The 19,127-nt window shown below is 32.6% G+C and overlaps 1 protein-coding gene and 2 long non-coding RNA genes across 3 annotated transcripts; all 3 read left to right on the forward strand.

Annotated features, from left to right (window-relative positions):
* Positions 1-11,202: 11,202 nt before the first annotated feature.
* On the forward strand, positions 11,203-12,561 carry LOC142552573 (uncharacterized). Its single transcript, XR_012821843.1, has 3 exons — positions 11,203-11,243; positions 11,655-11,719; positions 12,184-12,561. It is a non-coding gene; the product is annotated as an uncharacterized LOC142552573 (long non-coding RNA).
* Positions 12,562-15,656: 3,095 nt separating this feature from the next.
* LOC142552574 (uncharacterized) lies at positions 15,657-16,561 on the forward strand. Its single transcript, XR_012821844.1, has 3 exons — positions 15,657-15,741; positions 15,876-16,057; positions 16,118-16,561. It is a non-coding gene; the product is annotated as an uncharacterized LOC142552574 (long non-coding RNA).
* A 1,069-nt stretch (positions 16,562-17,630) lies between these two features.
* LOC142554249 (uncharacterized) lies at positions 17,631-18,447 on the forward strand. The gene is made up of 3 exons (XM_075664944.1): positions 17,631-17,848; positions 17,935-18,015; positions 18,348-18,447. The coding sequence occupies exons 1-3, from the start codon at positions 17,658-17,660 to the stop codon at positions 18,445-18,447; spliced, it is 372 nt and encodes a 123-aa protein (XP_075521059.1). The 5' UTR covers positions 17,631-17,657.
* Positions 18,448-19,127: the final 680 nt, after the last annotated feature.

Consider the following 19,127-nt stretch of genomic DNA (forward strand, 5'->3'; position numbering starts at 1 on the left):
AATTGAACAGAAAAAATGTGGAATATTTGTTCACCAGACAAATTATACAGAAAATATCCTTAAACGTTTTAATATGGATAAATCAAATCCTTTAAGTACTCCAATGGTTGTTAGATCATTAAACATAGAAAAGGATCCATTCCGTCCATGTGAAGATGATGAAGATATTCTTGGTCCAGAAGTACCATATCTAAGTGCTATCGATGCCCTTATGTATCTTACAAATTGTACAAGGCCTGATATATCTTTTGCCGTAAATTTGTTGGCAAGATTTAGCACATATCCAACAAAGAGACACTGGAACAGAATTAAACATATATTCCGTTATCTACCAGGAACGACAGACTTGGGACTTTTGTATTCAAAAGATGCTAATCCAAGTATAATTGGTTATGCCGATGCTGGATACTTATCTGATCCACACAAGGCACGCTGCAATTTCTTGACGTTCACAGAAACAAACGCTTGTAACAACTTCATCAAATCATGTCGAGATTATTGCACTACATAAAGCAAGCCGTGAATGTGTGTGGTTAAAATCAATGAGCCAACATATCCAAATCTCATGTGGATTATCATTCGACGAAAAGCTTGTGATACTATATGAAGATAATGCTGCATGTGTAGCTCAAATGAAAGAAGGATACATAAAAAGCGATAGAACTAAACATATTCCTCCTAAGTTCTTCGCATTCACCAAGGAGCTTGAGGAGAATAAATTTATTGATGTTCGTCACATTCAATCAAGTGAAAACTCATCAGATCTCTTCACAAAGGCACTTCCTACGACAATATTCAGAAAACACATATATAATATTGAGATGCGCAATCTACGAAATTTGTGAAGAATTGTTCATGTCAACATGAGAGGGAGTTTACGTGACTGCACTCTTTTTTCCTTACTATGGTTTTTATCCCAATGAGTTTTTCCTAGTAAGGTTTTTAACGAGGCAGTACAAAATCACGTAATGAAGACATCATCGTATCATGATCATCATCACAAGGGGGAGTGTTGAATATATGAAAAATATTTTTGTTGAAAATTATAATGTTGAATGTTGAAAATTAGGTAAAATTAGGTGTTGAATATTGAAAATTAGTGTGTGATGATGTATGTAATGATGAAATTGTTTTTGGATTGTTTTCCAAAGAAATCCTATAAATAGGTCTCCATTTGTAAAGATTTGATACAATTGAGTAGAGAGAAAAATATTATAAAGTGTGTAGTTTGGTAAATTTTGAGAGTTTGAGATTTTTACTTTTTACCATAAATTTTTACTTTTTCACAACAGAACCTAATTTTTTATGTAATGTTGGCTTCTGAGTCAACTTTCAGGTTTTCTCTATCAAGTTACACATAACAAGTAGAAATATAGTGAGACACATCCTAGTTTTAATATTATCTATCGTGTCCATCAATGACACTCACTTATTGAATGTACAATTTGTCCATCGTGTCCATCAGAATGATATAGTGGTACTGTCATAACCTTGTTACAGCAGTTGTCGCGACACACAATGAACAATCTTACGTTTTCTTCTCCAAAAGCCCGTATATCGCAATTAATACTTTAGCATCATAATATAAGCATATTAGCAAGCTTCTATATGCACGAAATCTCGTCACAAAATTTAAACAAATCTTGATTGCATCTTATCATTATTTAATCAAGAGTTTGAAAAATTATCAATACGAACCTAAAATTTTTTAAATTATAAAATAATTACCAATTATCAAAAAATATATATCATGATAAGCTTTGTCGTTTCAACAGATGTGAAGTAAAATAAATCAAGATGAAGCTTATCATAGCATCAAAAATATTAATAAAAAACGTACCATTGCACAGTGTCAAACTAACCAATTAAAAATGACCATTAACGTGTATGTATATGTGTGTGTGTATATATATATATATAAGTTACAACTTTTTTTAATCATATATACGTGTTGTGTTGTGAGTGAGTCGACATCGACAAAGTTTAAAATCTCAATAATTAATAATTTTAAAAATCAATTTTTTTATTTATTTGGTATGCAAATGACAATAGTTATTCTTAATATAAACGTTCAAATAACGCAATATATTACTTCCGGTGGAGTGGGCTTAAACGTTACTTAAATCATGTTTATTTACTTGGACCTGCTTTTTTAATACCTTATACCCAATTATTTTATAAGGAATTTTAGAATAAATTAGGATAAATTTTGAAAGAATATATTTTCTTGTTCAGTCAAAGGTTTTGACACCACTTTGACCTTTCCTTGTTGATGTAACAAAGGTTCAGTACCAAATGATGATGATAATCTTCCTCCTGAAGTTCTTTTACTAGAACTTGGTTGTTGTTCTAGTTTTTGAATTCTTGTTTGAATATCTTTTAATATTCCAAGAATTTCTTCTTGATTTTCATGGATTTTTTCAACTCGTTGAGGTATAAAGTATAGCATATTGCCATAATTTTATACTGTTTTCTGGATTTCTCTAATATATGAAGAGAGTTTAGAGGAATCTGGTATTATCTCCAAAAACTTATTAGATTGAATCATAAGTTTACCTGAGGGTGCTGTATCGTTCATTTCTGCTCTTGATATCTAACCAAGGTTAGATACTCTTGTGTATATTCTAAAATATTAGAATAGTTCTTGTAAATTATTTTCTCGAACCTGAGTTCGGATTCATAATTTTTTCGAAATTCTCCTCCTCAAACATTTAAATTACTTTATAATAATAAATATTGTGTTTGAAATAATTTTACCTAGGCTCTGATCCCATTTCTCCCAGAAATCGATCATTATAAATAATAAGGGTATTTTTGTCAATTTTAAACTATTTAAGGAGTTTGGACAAAGTTTTTCAGGTGTAGGGAGTTAGTATAAAGTTGAGTTTGGGGATTTAAAACCAATTTACCCTTTTAAAAATCAATTTTTTTAATTTATTTGGTATGCAAATGACAATAGTTATTCTTAAATTAAAAGTTCAAGTAACACAACAGATTCCTTCCGGTGGAGTGGGCGTAAACGTTACTTAAATCATGTTTATTTAAGTCCAACTTATAGTACTTGGACCTGCTTTTTAATACCTTATACCCAATTATTTTATTAAGGAATTTTAGAATAAATTAGGATAAAATTTAAAATTAAATTTTGAAAGAAGATAATGTTTTGCAAATTCTCAAGTCTCCCACTTAAATGGCCGAAAGTGTATGCATGGAACACTTCTCTAGAAAGTGGAAAAGTTTCAAAATTATATGCTGCACAAGGCTCTCATCATCTTTTTCATGTTTAGTCAACCCACTCATGTAAGATCAACGATCAACAAACTATGTCAGAGATTAACAGGCGAACTAGATCAAATTGTGTTATGACATGCTTAGTTCGGATCGTTCTCATGGAGACTAATATTTGATTACAAGGATGTTAACCAACCAATGATCGATTGTGTTATATGAAATTAATCAAAATGGAAGATGTGCTTATTCTCTTAAATTATAAATTCAATAGATAAAGCCAGAATCTTATTAAAAATCGCTTATTAATATATGAAAAATCAACTCCAATGAAATAACTAAGGTACGCAAAGATACTGAACTTTCACTCGAATAAAATGTGATATTAAGTTTTATATAAAACGATATTAGATTGTTCTTTCTCATAAAAAAGTATCGAGAGAATCCATTTTGGTTGGGGAACTTAGAATAAAAACCAATTTATTTTGTGATATCTAGGGAATCAAAATATTCTTCCGTACGACTTCATCTACATACAGAAAGCTCCTAAGAATTAACATAGACTCCTCCCTCATCTTTGTATGCGTCCATATTCGAATCCAAATCCTTCCAAATTTTTTCTGTTTCTTTCATATTCTTAAATTCGAGAAATTCTAAATATTTTGTGGTTCGTAGATTTTGATATTTACCTCGAAATAATGTTCATTTTATCTTATGATCGAGACGATTTTCCAAGAATTCGACCAACATAGTTTGGTAATTTTGTTTTAATGACAAAGATTTCGAGCTCTAATTTCACTATCATTCTATTTCTAGACCATTTTTTTTTTGGCTAGCTACTATCAAAATAAGTATCCATGGTATTTCCAACATTTTTCACCCCAATTATTTCTAGAAATGTTGCGACAATTCAATTCTCTTACATTTGATCCAATTGGACTCATTTTCAACCAATTAACTCTTAAACAAACGAAAATAATTAGGCGTGCTATGCTACCTAATTAATCCACTCATTTGTCATTTTATTTTTTGGCTGCAAATTGGTTGCATGCAATATTCAATTAGTAGATTTTTCATCTACTTGAAATTTGATATAAATGTACATTTGCAAGTTGACAAAATCAAAGGACATTTTAATGTTTTTGCCTTGGTTGACTATTTGCTTCACATGTGGCCAAGATTAATGGCTAATAATTACAAGATTTTGGAAAGTATTGGTCAATTTAGTTGATTATTTTAGCAATTAGGAAATTTTATTCATAAAATAATAATGGGTCCGACGTTTAATATATATTTATTACACGTGATTGATACATGGAAATATGATTACTTTTTTAGCTCAAAAAGATTATTATTACTTTATATAAATATATATATATATATATATATATAATTAAATGGAAGTTAAAGTAGCACAACCCCATCTAGAAAAAGGTGAAAAGTGTTGAAAAATATATTTAAAATGTGTGTATTGAATATTTGAATGTTGAAAATAAGAGTTGTAAATATTGAAAATTAGTGTGTGATGATGTATGTAATGATGTATTTTATTTTTGGATTATTTGTAAAGATTTCCTATAAATAGATCTCTCATTTGTGAAGAAAATCACAATTGAGTAGAGAGAAAAATATTATAAAGTGTGTAGTTTGGTAAATTTTGAGAGTTTGAGATTTTTACTTTTTACCATAAATTTTTACTTTTTCACAACACGTTATCAGCACGAAGCTCTAAAAGTCCTCCGTCCTTTTCCAAGCTCCAAACAGAAGAAAAAGGTAACAAAAGTAATAATATTTATTTTACTGTTATTTATTTATTGTGTATATATTTAATATATAATATAATGTTATTATTAATAATAAAAATAAATTTTTCAAAAACTTGTTATAAATCCTGGGAGGATGTTAAGACGACATCCCACACTCCCGGTAAGGGATACGACAAGTATAAAAGCCTATAAGATTTTTAAATAAAATATCTTATGACACATCATTATAATAATATGATATGATATACATAATTATTTAAATATTTCTAATATTATATACACCATATTATTACCATAAAATTATATAAATACATACATTTATTTTTTTGTACACCAACGGTCATAAACGGTAACAAAACAGCTAGTTTTTGGCCTATAAATATGATCTCACAAACTCTTTCAATCATTCCAACTTTTTCATATTCTCTAAAAATTATTCTTCATCAAATTTTCGAAGAAAAAAGAAGATGGCTTTCTCAAGGTTATTTTTAATTATTTTGGTTATCATACTCACGAGTCTTTTATTTATCGGAGAATATCCTCCTCGTGTGTTTTCTTTATTTTTACAAATGCTTGTACTTGTTGTTTATCCATTACTTTGTATTGCAATATTCATGAACTAATAAAATGCATCGTAATTTTTTTTAGTACCACCATGTCAAATTTGACAAAGCTCGAATTTGTTGCGCTCGACATCACGGGAAAAAATTATATGCCATGGACTCTCGATGTAGAAATGCATCTTGAGTCATTGGGTCTAAGTGAGACAATAAAAGAAAATGGCATATCGACATCACAAGAAAAGGCAAAAGCCATTATATTTTTGCGTCGACATCTCGACGAGGGATTGAAATGTGAATATTTAATTGAAAAAGATCTCATAGCTTTGTGGAAGGGATTAAAAGAAAGATTCGAACAAATGAATTTAGTGAGAAATCATCAGGCACGACCCACTGGTTCAACGGTATTTCCTGAAGTAAATGTCGTAAGCAAAAATGAATTTAAATCTGGAAACCAAAATCAAAGTTATAAACAAGATTTTGGTTGAGGACGAAATCGAGGTCGTGGTCGTGGACGTGGACGTGGAAGTGGTCGTGGTCGTGGACGCGGCCGTGATTTTGAAAATAATCGAGATAGTTACTTTTATAACTCATCTCAAAAGAACGTCCCAAACCATCCACAGAAAATACATCATGAAAATATGAGTGTTAATGAGAATCACTCAAAAAGATATGAAAGTTCTTGTTTCAAATGTGGTACTCCAGGACATTGGTCCCGTATTTGTCGAGCCCCTGAGCATCTTTGTAAACTTTATAAAGAATCATTAAAGGGGAAAGAAAAGGAGACCAACTTCACTGAACAAAGTGAACCTTTGAGTGATTCAACTCATTTTGATGCTGGAGATTTTCTGATTGATTTCTCAGACAATGATCAATTTGCTGGTGGAATAAATATGTAAAATATTTTATGTACCCATATGACAATGTTTTATCGTGTGCTATATTTTTGCATTTTATTGTCAGTAATTTTATTTCATTGCATATATTTTTTGAAGTTGAAATATGGAAAATACTATGAGCAAAGCTGAATTTTGCATACCCGATAGTGGTACAACGCACACTATTCTCCGAGATAAAAGATATTTCTTGGAACTAAAACCAACAAAAACAAGGGTGAATACAATATCAGGTCCTGTAGACTTGATTAAAGAATGTGGTAAAGCACAATTTTTGTTACCTAATGGTACAAAATTTTTTATCAATGATGCTTTATATTCACCACAATCGAAAAGAAATTTGTTGAGTTTTAATGATATATATTCCCATGGGTATGATACTCAAACAATGAATGAAGGGAATGAGAAATATATGTGTCTTATCACATATAAATCAAGAAAGAAATATGTGATTGAAAAACTACCAATGCTCCCTACTGGATTGCATTATACGCACATAAGTCCCATTGAATCAAACATGGTAGTTGATAATTCTTCAATATTAACCAATTGGCATTACCGATTGAGACATCCTGGTTCAAAAATGATGCGAAAAATTATAGAAAATACACATGGTCATCCGCTGAAAGACCAGAAGATCTTTCAGAATAATAAGTTTCAATGTAAAGCATGTTCTCTTGGAAAACTTATTATAAGACCATCACCAGCCAAAATCCAAACTGAATCACCAATGTTTCTTGAACGTATTCAGGGTGATATTTGTGGACCAATCCATCCACCATGTGGACCATTCAGATACTTTATGGTATTGATTGATGCCTCCAGCAGATGGTCACATGTATGTTTATTGTCAACTCGAAATGTTGCATTTGCAAGATTACTTGCTCAAATAATAAAATTGAGGAATCAATTTCCCGATTATACAATCAAGAAATTAGACTTGATAATGCTGGTGAATTTACTTCCCAAACTTTCAATGATTATTGTATGTCTATGGGAATCATTGTTGAGCATCCTGTTGCTCATGTACATACACAGAATGGATTGGCTGAATCATTGATTAAACGTCTGCAAATGATTGCTAGACCAATGATTATGAAAACAAAGCTCTCTATTTCTATATGGGGACATGCAATTTTACACGCTGCTTCATTAATTCGCATCAGACCAAGTGCATATCATAAATACTCCCCATTGCAGCTTGCATTTGGCAAAGAACCAGACATTTCTCATCTGAGAATTTTTGGATGTATGGTGTATGTGCCTATTGCACCACCGTAACGAAAGAAAATGGGACTTCAAAGAAAGGTTGGAATTTATATCGGTTATGATAGTCCATCAATCATTCGATATCTTGAACCTCAGACAGGCGACGTGTTCACAGCACGTTTTGCTGATTGTCATTTTAATGAGGAAATCTTCCCGATGTTAGGGGGAGAACAGAAACATACCGAAAAGGAAATTACATGGCATGTATCATCGTTGTTACATCTGGATCCAAGAACAAAACAATGTGAAAAAGATGTACAACAAATTGTACACTTGCAAAGAATAGCCAATCAAATACCAGATGCATTTGCTGACACAAAAGGGGTAACTAAATCATATATACATGCTGCAAATGCCCCTGCTCGAATTGAAATTCCAAATAAACAAATTGAAGATACTCATGATGTCATTAAATGCCTGAAGCGTGGAAGGCCAGTCGGTTCCAAGGATAAAAATCCTCGAAAAAGAAAATTTATAGAGAAACACGATGATCACAAAATAAAGAATTATGTTCTTGAAGAAACACATGATGATCACAAAATAGAGAATGGTGTTCCTGAAAAAAACACATGATGATGAAAATATTCTGTCAGAACCACAAACTGACGAGAATCATGAAATCTCTATCAATTACATTAATAGTGGAAAAATATGGAACCGAAAAGATATAGAAGAAATTGATGATATATTTTCTTATAATGTGGCAATCGACATCATAAATGATAATGAAGATCATGAACCAAAATCTTTTGGTGAATGTAAAAATCGGCAGGATTGGATAAAATGGAAAGAAGCCATCCAGGTTGAATTGGATTCGCTAAATAAACGTAATGTTTTTGGACCTATAGTCCTTACACCTGAAGGTGTAAAACCTGTTGGATACAAATGGGTTTTTATTCGAAAGCGAAATGAGAAAAATGAAATAGTGAGATATAAAGCTCGACTTGTTGCACAAGGTTTTTCTCAAAGGCCTGGAATTGATTATGAAGAAACGTATTCTCCTGTGATGGATGCAATTACGTTTCGGTATTTGATTAGCTTGGCGGTATCTGAAAATTTAGAAATGCGTCTTATGGATGTTGTTACAGCTTACTTATATGGATCACTTGATAGTAATATATATATGAAAATCTCTGAAGGATTTAAGGTGCCTCAAGCACAAAGTTCAAAACCCATGGAATGTTATTCTGTGAAATTACAAAGATCATTATATGGGTTAAAGCAATCATGTCGAATGTGGTATAATCGACTAAGTGATCACTTGATGAAAAAGGGATATGTAAATAATTCAATATGCCCTTGTGTTTTCATTAAGAAAACAACATCCGGATGCGTAATTATTGCTGTATATGTTGATGATTTAAACATCATTGGAACGAATAAGGAAATTCAAGAAGTTGTGTCATACTTGAAGGAAGAATTTGAAATGAAGGATCTTGGAAAAACCAGGTATTGTCTGGGTTTACAAATTGAACAAAAAGAATGTGGAATGTTTGTTCACCAGACAAATTATACAGAAAAGATCCTTAAACGTTTTAATATGGATAAAGCAAATCCTTTAAGTACTCCAATGATTGTTAGATCATTAAACATAGAAAAGGATCCATTCCGACCATGTGAAGATGATGAAGTTATTCTTGGTCCAGAAGTACCATATCTAAGTGCTATCGGTGCTCTTATGTATCTTACAAATTGTACGAGGCCCGATATATCTTTTGCCGTAAATTTGTTGGCAAGATTTAGCACATATCCAACAAAGAGACACTGGAACGGAATTAAACATATATTCCGTTATCTACGAGGAACGACAGACTTGGGACTTTTATATTCAAAAGATGCTAATCCAAGTATAATTGGTTATGCTGATGCTGGATACTTATCTGATCCACACAAGGCACGTTCCCAAACTGGATATGTATTTACTCGTGGAAGCACTGCAATTTCTTGGCGTTCACAGAAACAAACGCTCGTAACAACTTCATCAAATCATGCCGAGATTATTGCACTACATGAAGCAAGTCGTGAATGTGTGTGGTTAAAATCAATGACCCAACATATCCAAATCTCATGCGGATTATCATTCGACGAGAAGCCTGTGATACTATATGAAGATAATGCTGCATGTGTTGCTCAAATAAAAGAAGGATACATAAAAAACGACAGAACTAAACATATTCCTCCTAAGTTCTTCGCATTCACCAAGAAGCTTGAGAAGAATAAATGTATTGATGTTCGTCACATTCAATCAAGTGAAAATTCATCAGATCTCTTCATCAAGGCGCTTCCTACGTCAATATTCAGAAAGCATATATATAATATTGGGATGCACAATCTACGAAATTTGTGAAAAATTGTCGTGTCAACATGAGGGGGAGTTTACCTGACTGCACTCTTTTTCCCTTGCTATGGTTTTTATCCCAATGGGTTTTTCCTAGTAAGGTTTTTAACGAGGCAGTATAAAAACACGTAATGAAGACAATCATTATGATCATCATCACAAGGGGAAGTGTTGAAAAATATATTTAAAATGTGTGTATTGAATATTTGAATGTTGAATATTTGAATGTTGAAAATAAGAGTTGTAAATATTGAAAATTAGTGTGTGATGATGTAGGTAATGATGTATTTTATTTTTGGATTATTTGTAAAGATTTCCTATAAATAGATCTCTCATTTGTGGAGAAAATCACAATTGAGTAGAGAGAAAAATATTATAAAGTGTGTAGTTTGGTAAATTTTGAGAGTTTGAGATTTTTATTTTTTACCATAAATTTTTACTTTTTCACAACAAAAAGGGCATATTAATTTGTTCACTTTCGGAAAAAATCGAAATTTTCCAATCTGTGGTATCAAATGGAGGTTTTAATTAGTAATAATTTGCATTTAATAAATCCAATAAATACTTTTAAACTGTGATCAAATTTCCGGATTTTTAGTTCTGATCTTTTGAATCATTTGGTCAAAGTTTGAATGCAAATATCATCGATATCCAATTTCATTTCCATAATATCTAATATCATATCAGCATGTGACAAAAATCGAGTTAAATATATTGTACATTTATCGTATACACTTATATAAACAATAAAATGTCACTCACCTATTGAAAATATAATTTTTCTATATTTTATCACATTTTATATTTGAATAATACATCATCCATATTGATATAAATGAGCACCATACATATACAACTTTTCAAATAGATATATATATCATCACAAGAATTGTGCAATTAATGGTAATAAATCAATCAATCAATCAAATCCACCGTACCAAAACAATAGTCATGCATGCATATGTAATACATAGGTAGCACTTACCTTTTTGATTGCTCGATTTTGTCAATCGTAAAAAAAAGGGATGGCTCCCAATCTCATAACGTGGGGAGTTGACTATGAAAATAATTATCTCCTTGTTGAAAATATATAGAAATTTGAATCAAATCTTTTTTTAGGTATATGCCTAATCCCTATGTAATATACTAAAGTCAGAGGCTATAAACTTTACAATAAAAAGAAAGTGTTAATTGTCCCACGTCGGTTGGTTAAATAACCTTTGAGTGGTATATATGGGATTGGACAATTATCCCCTCTTGAGCTAGCTTTTGGGGTTGAGTTAGGTCCAAGTTCCATTCTTAACATGGTATCAGAGCCCGGGTTCCACCGTTATGTGTTGGACTGCCTGTAATTAGGCCACTCGTTCTGCCCATAATTGAGTCATTTGTAAACTTCACGCTCGTTCTGCCCATAATTGGGTCATTTGTAAACTCCACGCTCCAGATGTTCATTTCTGGGCGTGAGAGGAGTGTGTTAATTGTCCCACATCGGTAGGATAAATAACCTGAGAGTTGTATATATGGTCTTAGACAATCCTCCCCCCTTGAGCTAGCTTTTGGGGTTGAGTTAGGTCCAAGTTCCAATCTTAACAGAAAGTACACCAAGTTTTGAAGATGAGAACGAGAGATTTTTCAGCCTTCCTCCTCCTCTCGATTCTATTGGTATAATGTTACGCTTACATGCTTACCAAAATTCAGAATATTCGTAATTGTTTACCTGTATGTTGTTTTTTTCCTTCGAATAATAGCTCGATCGGCCTGTGTTTTTCTTTAAAAAATTACAATTTGTTCATACCTAAAAGTGGATTGTGATTTTTTTTTTTGATTAATTTCTAATTTATGATCATGGTGTTATCTTGTTTGTAAAAAAATTAATTTAAATCAGGAGGGTTTTTCTGGTTTATTTCTTAAAATTTTCAGGATTTCGTGTAGATATATATATTATTACCATGCTTGAGTAATTGTGAAAATTTTATTGGATTATTTCTTTCACCTTCAAGTTTTCTGGGGTGGTCATAAAATACACATCCATATTTTTCCTGCAATCAAATATTTATTGATTCCATATGATTCATTTTCTTATTTAAAATAAGAAAATGATTATTCCTTGATGGTTCATATTTCAGTTTGCTTATATTGCTAATACAAGAAAAGATGGAGGAAACTATTGGAAGAGTAAGATGAATGGTGAGCCGATGCCTAAGGCAATCCAAGAACTCTTCAATCAGAACCCTTCCTCAGGAACGAAAACCGACCGGTTTGCTCGAAATTTCAAAGCCAAGCGAACTTTTATAGTATATCACAGTCAGGATCAGCTTCATCCTGAAGAACCATAGCCTACTCATCTGAATAGTTGAAATAATACCAAGTACAAGCAAGAAGGGAGATGGATCCATGTGTTTTATCGTTTCTGTTTAAATATGTTCGAGTTCGAGTTCGAGTTGAGTTGTAATGAATATATGAATTGCTTGAATGGATTTGAATTTGTGGGACTTCATTTCATGTTTAGGTAAGACATCCCGAAAAACTCAAGCAGCAGTTTATATCAAAATATACTCCAACTAGAGTCATTAAAACAAAAACCGAAGTCAAAATATACTCACCAGATCATAAGAATCACATGGTCGACTTAGAACATCACAAAAAAAACCAAATATCACTACGGATACACGTGGCATCTCCCCGACAAATAAACTACAACACAAGACTGAAACAAACTCAAAACATACATATAGACTAACTGGGAGACTCCACTGAACAGAACCAAGCAATCCAACCTCAATCCCGAGCTCCACTGGCGGAACCTCGGCCTGATGCTGCAAAACGACTCAGCAGATCTACCATGGTGCCCAAAAAAGCAACCACAGTAGCCCCCTTCAGTAAATAATTGAGGTAGGTTAGGATTCTGGTATGAAACAGTCCATCAATAACAACAATAAACATAAATCATGCATAATCATATAATAAAATGTAATATGCAATGCATGAACGACTCAACGATAATCGGAATAACAGGAGCCAATAAACGGTACGATAACAACTGGAATAATGCTCGATAACACCCCTGACTCGGCCTCCATACAGCTGATACGATATAACAGGATGACACAACAGAACGAACTAGATGACACAATCCCAGCGCTCACTTTAAAAGGCTACACTAACCACGGGATTGTTCAATCACATCTACGGTCTCATGTGTATAGGCCTATCAGCCACCCGAGATAAACAACAATATCAGATAATAATGAATATCAACAATGGGCTAACAAGAACGATAGGGCTCAACATGAATGTCATAATAGTATGCCCTATGCTAAATGCCAATAATATGTCACAATAATAAACATATATCACAACGAAGGTATTTAACAAATTACAATAGTCAACAAGTCATAGATACGATCAGTGCAACACAGAATGACAATTAAACATAATTTATGTTTTACCGTCTTATGTTACCGAGCTGTAACATACCTATACCAACTTGACAATCCAATATCGACCTCACTTCAAGACTCTCGGCCTAAACAAAACAACGATTAGCCGATCAAGAAAACTACATTCCATAACAATGTCTGATTTGGCACAAAAAAGCATAAAATTTGTATCTCACTCAATATTAACTCAAATCAATATCCGCTAATTGAAAATAAAAGAAAACTCAATTATCTAAGTTTTTTCAGTTGAAACCATATTCAAATTCTCAATTATTTGAACCCAACATTACATTGAACCCAAAATATCAAATCTGCTCTCACATAAAATTTCAGCCTCTGAGCAGTTCCAGAAAATGAACATAACTTGCACAATTATTACTGGAATTTGACGATTCAAGTCTCATTGCAAAGAAAAGACATAGCTATACAACTTTTATTTTAACCAAAAATACAGAATACGACTGAAATAATGTCATAATCACAAATTACAGTAGGTATTCTACACAGCTCAATTGAAGAATTTGGTTTTGGCACATTTTGGTATAAAAATCATAACAAATCCATTTCTTATTGAAATTCGATGATTCTAGTGGCTCTAGAAAGCTAACAAACAAATCTACAAGTTCTATTTGAACCACCAGTCGAGATTTTTAGCGCACAATACACAAAACCACGAAATTCAGAAGCACAAAAACTGAAACTCACCAAACTAATACACAGAAACAGGGCTCAGAAAATGGAGCTTTGATATGCTCGCTTCCTAGCTCAAAATTCGTGTTTTATGGCTCAAAACGAAGCTACTGATGTATGGAAGACAACCCCTCAAACCGATTGAGATTTTGAAGCCGGACGGAGGAGATATCGCGATTTTGTTGCGGTTGCTCCAAGGGTGACGGGAATGGGGTTTGAGGGAAAACTTCTTTCTTTCTTATTTCTTTTCTTCCTTCTCTCTCTTAAGGTAAGTTATGTGTGTATGTATATGTATATAGTGTAATACTCATGCCTCTTTTTATCCCGATTTTGCATTTATTTTTCTCTCATGTGTTATTTAAACTCTATATGTATTTTATATCGTTAAATTCTCCGATATTCTAAAATACATATTTTTAACACACTTCTTGAATTTATTTGGCATAAATAATTGTTTTAATTTACAACTCAATAATTATTCTAGTAATGCCAAATTACCGGATAATTGATTACAGGGCCTTAGATGCGGGCATGAGAAACTCTTCACGGAAGTGGCTCATTTCGGATATATATTATTTGTTAGGTAGTATCCTTTTTCTATGTTATGTACTGTTCACAAGTAAAATTCACCTCCGGTGTGTTTCCTTTCAACACGTCATTAAAAATAGGCGCTTCGTTAAGCACATTGATCTCATTACGAGATACGGCGACTCCAAAAAAGGCATGTCATATCTAATTATTGGGTAGTCATGTTCAGCTCGTGTGTACTAGGCCCTACACCATTAGTAGAATTTTTGATTTTTAGTTCACCACTGGTTACTTCGACGATTATTAATTATGAAATAATATATACCAATCAACTTCGGTAATAACACCGGCGAAGTAAAACATATTTTTTACTTCAAAATTTAGAAAACACGGAATTCACTTCCAATTTTTTGTCACATTTTACTTCGACAGAGTAGTTTTGATGAAGTAAAATGTTAAAAAAAATTAATATTTATATTTAGTGAAGTAAAAAAATGAATCATACTTAACTTTTAATTTATCTTAATTACTTTGTAAAAGATGAACATATACATAACTTTTAATCTCTCTCGATTTTTATTTCCCTTCAGAAATTTAACGGCAGTGGAAAATTGTAGCGCCTAAAATCTGGAATAGCCACTAGACCACGAATTTAAAAAAAATAAAATAAAATATTAAAGATTTAATTTTATTTGAAAGAGAGGCTAAAATGCTAATTTTATTTATTGAATTAAAACACACTTTTTTAAATTTAGTCTAGCAACTTTAAAAGTTTAATATATAGTTCAAAACCCACCCCATAACCCTCTAATTAATCACGTAGAAACAGGAGAAGAAAAAGAAAACAGATAGTGAGGAGCGTATACATTTGTAATTGGGCCGAACTTGGGCTCATGACATAAAGTGATATTTGGACCCATTATTCCTTTGTACGAGCCACTTATTTGTTCACGAAACGGTTTAGTTGAGGAGATTTCAGCCGAAATCAGAAGTCTTGCTGCGAAGACGGAGACGGAAAATTTTCTGGTAATTCTATTTTTTTTTCAATGATCCGTTGTTAAATTCTTTAATCTAGAGAGAAATAATTTTTTGGGGATTTAATTATAGGTTATTCTGTTATGGATCGATGAATCTGCTCATTTTATGATGTTTAAATCTAGGGATTATGGATGTAAATGTACAGAATATAAAATAGTGGGTCGTTTTCTACCCAATTTACATTAATTATAAGAAAACCTTAGCCGAGGGGTGTAGAATCAACGCTAGCAAAGCATGTTTAAATCCAACATGTTCGGATATTTATGATTGATGTGCCCACCTCAAACTCTCCTGTGCAATCGAGGTGATTTTATTGTGGTGTGTGTCTTTATTTTCTGTTGATTTTATATTTTAATTAATTTAGGCGGACTAGGTCTATCCACAAGATTTTATTCAAAGAGGGAGAGTGAGGGTTTTGTTGAAAAAGGAAGATGAGAGTGTCTGCAATCCTGCCATTTCTGTAGAAACTTATGTTTGTATTTTTTATCCAAACATGTTCATGACAATTGAAAATATTCACATTTTCATGTCTCACTTACCATTCTTAACATATAGATTTGAAGAACCAATGTTGTAAACACATGTTGATTTTGGTAAATTTTGTTCGATAAACAGAAACTGGGCACTCTGAATTCCTAAAAAAATTATTTTATATAGAAAGATGATTTATCTGTTACGAAGTAAACTAGGCTGACTTCAATGAGTCCATTACAATACCAAATTCTAAACTAATTCAGGCCCAGTGTACTTGGTTCCTAACATTGGCTTTTAAAGAATTCAGACAAATATATGTTCTTTAAAGGGTTATTCTACTCTCATTTTTTGTTTTTCGGCGGTAACTGGTTTTTGTATATGAGATGCGTTGTGCTGCTCCTAGTTATGAATGCACGAGAATAATTTTTTGAGACGAGAAACTAATGCCTATATAAATAAAACTGTGGTTTTTGGATTGATTTGTTTTGTCTCTGATTCCAAAGAGTTATCTTACCCAACTTATAAAACAGGTCGATCCCTGTAATATTCGCAATGGTAAACATTATTCGTTATCTCTAAACTAAATAATTTCTTGCTAAGTGTTGTTTAGGGATAAAATATCTTGCTAAGTGTGGAGTCACTAATCACTAATAAAGCTAAGTGTTGTTTAGGAATAAAATAGTTTTTTTCTTAAAAAAATTGCTGTCAACTTGTCATTGGACCCGAATATAGTTAACGAGCTAAAAACAATTACACAAAATATCTGTCTAAAATATTATTCAAGACCTACACCAATTGAGATATTTTAAAATTTTATTTTAAAATATTATTTCTAGAAACCTATTATTTTGAATCATAAGTTTACATTAGGACTCTGTAGTTTAGGTCAGAAACGGATCAAACATGATAGGCAGAGGAAATTGCCATCCTCAATCAAATTTTGCTACTTTTATAAGCATTACATGATTAGATTTCATCCACCGAAATCAAAGATAACTTGGGCGAAAAGATGCAAGTTGATTCGAAGAAACATCTCGAGACAGCTCATGCAATTACTTTATTTTACAAAATATGTATCAACTATTTTTTTTTAAAAAAAAATATCTTTAAATGTATTTTTTATTTCATTTAAATAACTAATTGAAACAATAATACATTGATTTAAAATTCAATTTATTATTTATTTAATAAATAAATTACTCAATTTAAAATTTAATATATCATACTAAAAAATTTTCATAAACCCTTGTTTCAAAAAAAATCATAAACCCTAGCTCAACTGCACAATTCACCCGTCGTCGACTCGCTGCTGTTAATTTCACATTCTTATGAAATTGCTGTTATTGATGTAGATGAATTTAGAGCTTCGTTTTCAAGATTTGGTTTCTTACCTTAAAATTGAAATGTTTTTTTTTTGGTTGAATTAGATAATGAGGGTGAAAAAGCAGAAGCGACATCGAAGAGCTGTGAGATTCTACACGGCTTGCTATGGATTCCGAGAGCCGTTCAAAATCCTTTGTGATGGGACCTTTGTGCACCATCTTCTGGCGAATGGAATCACTCCCGCTGATACTGCATTGGCCAATATTCTTGGCGCTAATGTCAAAATATTCACTACCAGGTTTGATGATTTTCGATTTATTCTGGACTTTTGGGTAAATCATAGTTAATTGATTGTTAATTGGGTTTGAAAATATTTGGCGACAGATGTGTTATTGCAGAGTTGAGAAGCCTTGGTGAATCATTTTCTTATTCTGTTAATGCTGCCCGAAACCTGATAACTGCAAGGTTAGTCATTTTGATTTTTAGGTATTATTGGGCATGTTCGCTTCATCATTGTATTTGATATTTGCTTCACTCTAGACTCTGAAAATGGTTTGTGGTTGGGATATAAAGTTTTTATTTTGGTGGTGGTACTATGCTGCTATATGCTTTAGTCTGCGCCAAATGTCTCTATAGGAGATAGAGTTTCGAAATTTGAGGATCAATGTGAACAAGATTGAACAATCTGGTTTGATCATGCTGTGATTTTTCATTGCAATACTCTCGCTCATGTTGTTAGTTAGGTTGGCCTATGGATATTCAAATGTGAGTTTAATTTTCAATAAACGGATTTCTAGATGTGACCATGAGAAGAGAAAAAATGCTGCAGCATGCATGACGGAAGTTATTGGAGAAAACAACTCCGAGCACTTTTGTCACGGCTCAGCCCAGTTGTGATATTGTCCATTTTGGCACGAGGCCTCACGGCTTTAAAACGCGTCACAAGGGGTTGCTACACGTAGGGGTGGGTACGGTACGGTATACCGTTCCGTAAATATCGGTATGGAATTTTTCCATTCCGATACCGATACCGGAAATTTGGTATACCGCACATTCGGTATACCGAATTTTCGATATGAAAAAAGTTCATACTGGATACCGTACCGACACCGAAAATTTTGTCGATATTTTCAGTATAACGACATTTTTCGGTATATCAAAATTAAATTTTAAAAAAATAATAATAAAAAATTATTTTCGGTATTTCTGTATAAAAAAAATAATTCCGTACCGATACCGATACCGAAAATTTCGGTACAAAAATTTTCAATATATCGATTTTTTTTGGTAATTTCGGTATTTTTTCGGTACGATTTTTCGGTATTTCGGTATTTTTTCCCACCTCTAGCTACACGCTCATTTAAATGTCCAGCATCTCTCCCGTGGTTTAGCGATGTGAGATTTCGCCTAAGGGCCTTCATCCCCCACCCTTTCGGGACTCAGTGTCCTCGCTGAGGTTTGCCCCACCATCCCAAACTCACGCGGAGTCGCTCTGATACCAAATTTCATGGCCCAGCCCACTTGTGATATTGTCCGATTTGGCTCGAGGCCTCACGGCTTTAAAACGCGTCACAAGG

This window comes from Primulina tabacum, chromosome 8, assembly GCF_025594145.1.
Source record: "Primulina tabacum isolate GXHZ01 chromosome 8, ASM2559414v2, whole genome shotgun sequence".
Lineage (NCBI taxonomy): Eukaryota > Viridiplantae > Streptophyta > Magnoliopsida > Lamiales > Gesneriaceae > Primulina > Primulina tabacum.

Coding starts and splice junctions, on each gene's coding strand:
- LOC142554249 (XM_075664944.1), top strand. CDS start 17,658: ATGAGGGTGAAAAAGCAGAAGCGACATCGAAGAGCTGTGAGATTCTAC. Junction 17,849..17,934: donor GTCAAAATATTCACTACCAG/GTTTGATGATTT, acceptor ATTTGGCGACAG/ATGTGTTATTGCAGAGTTGA. Junction 18,016..18,347: donor CGAAACCTGATAACTGCAAG/GTTAGTCATTTT, acceptor ACGGATTTCTAG/ATGTGACCATGAGAAGAGAA.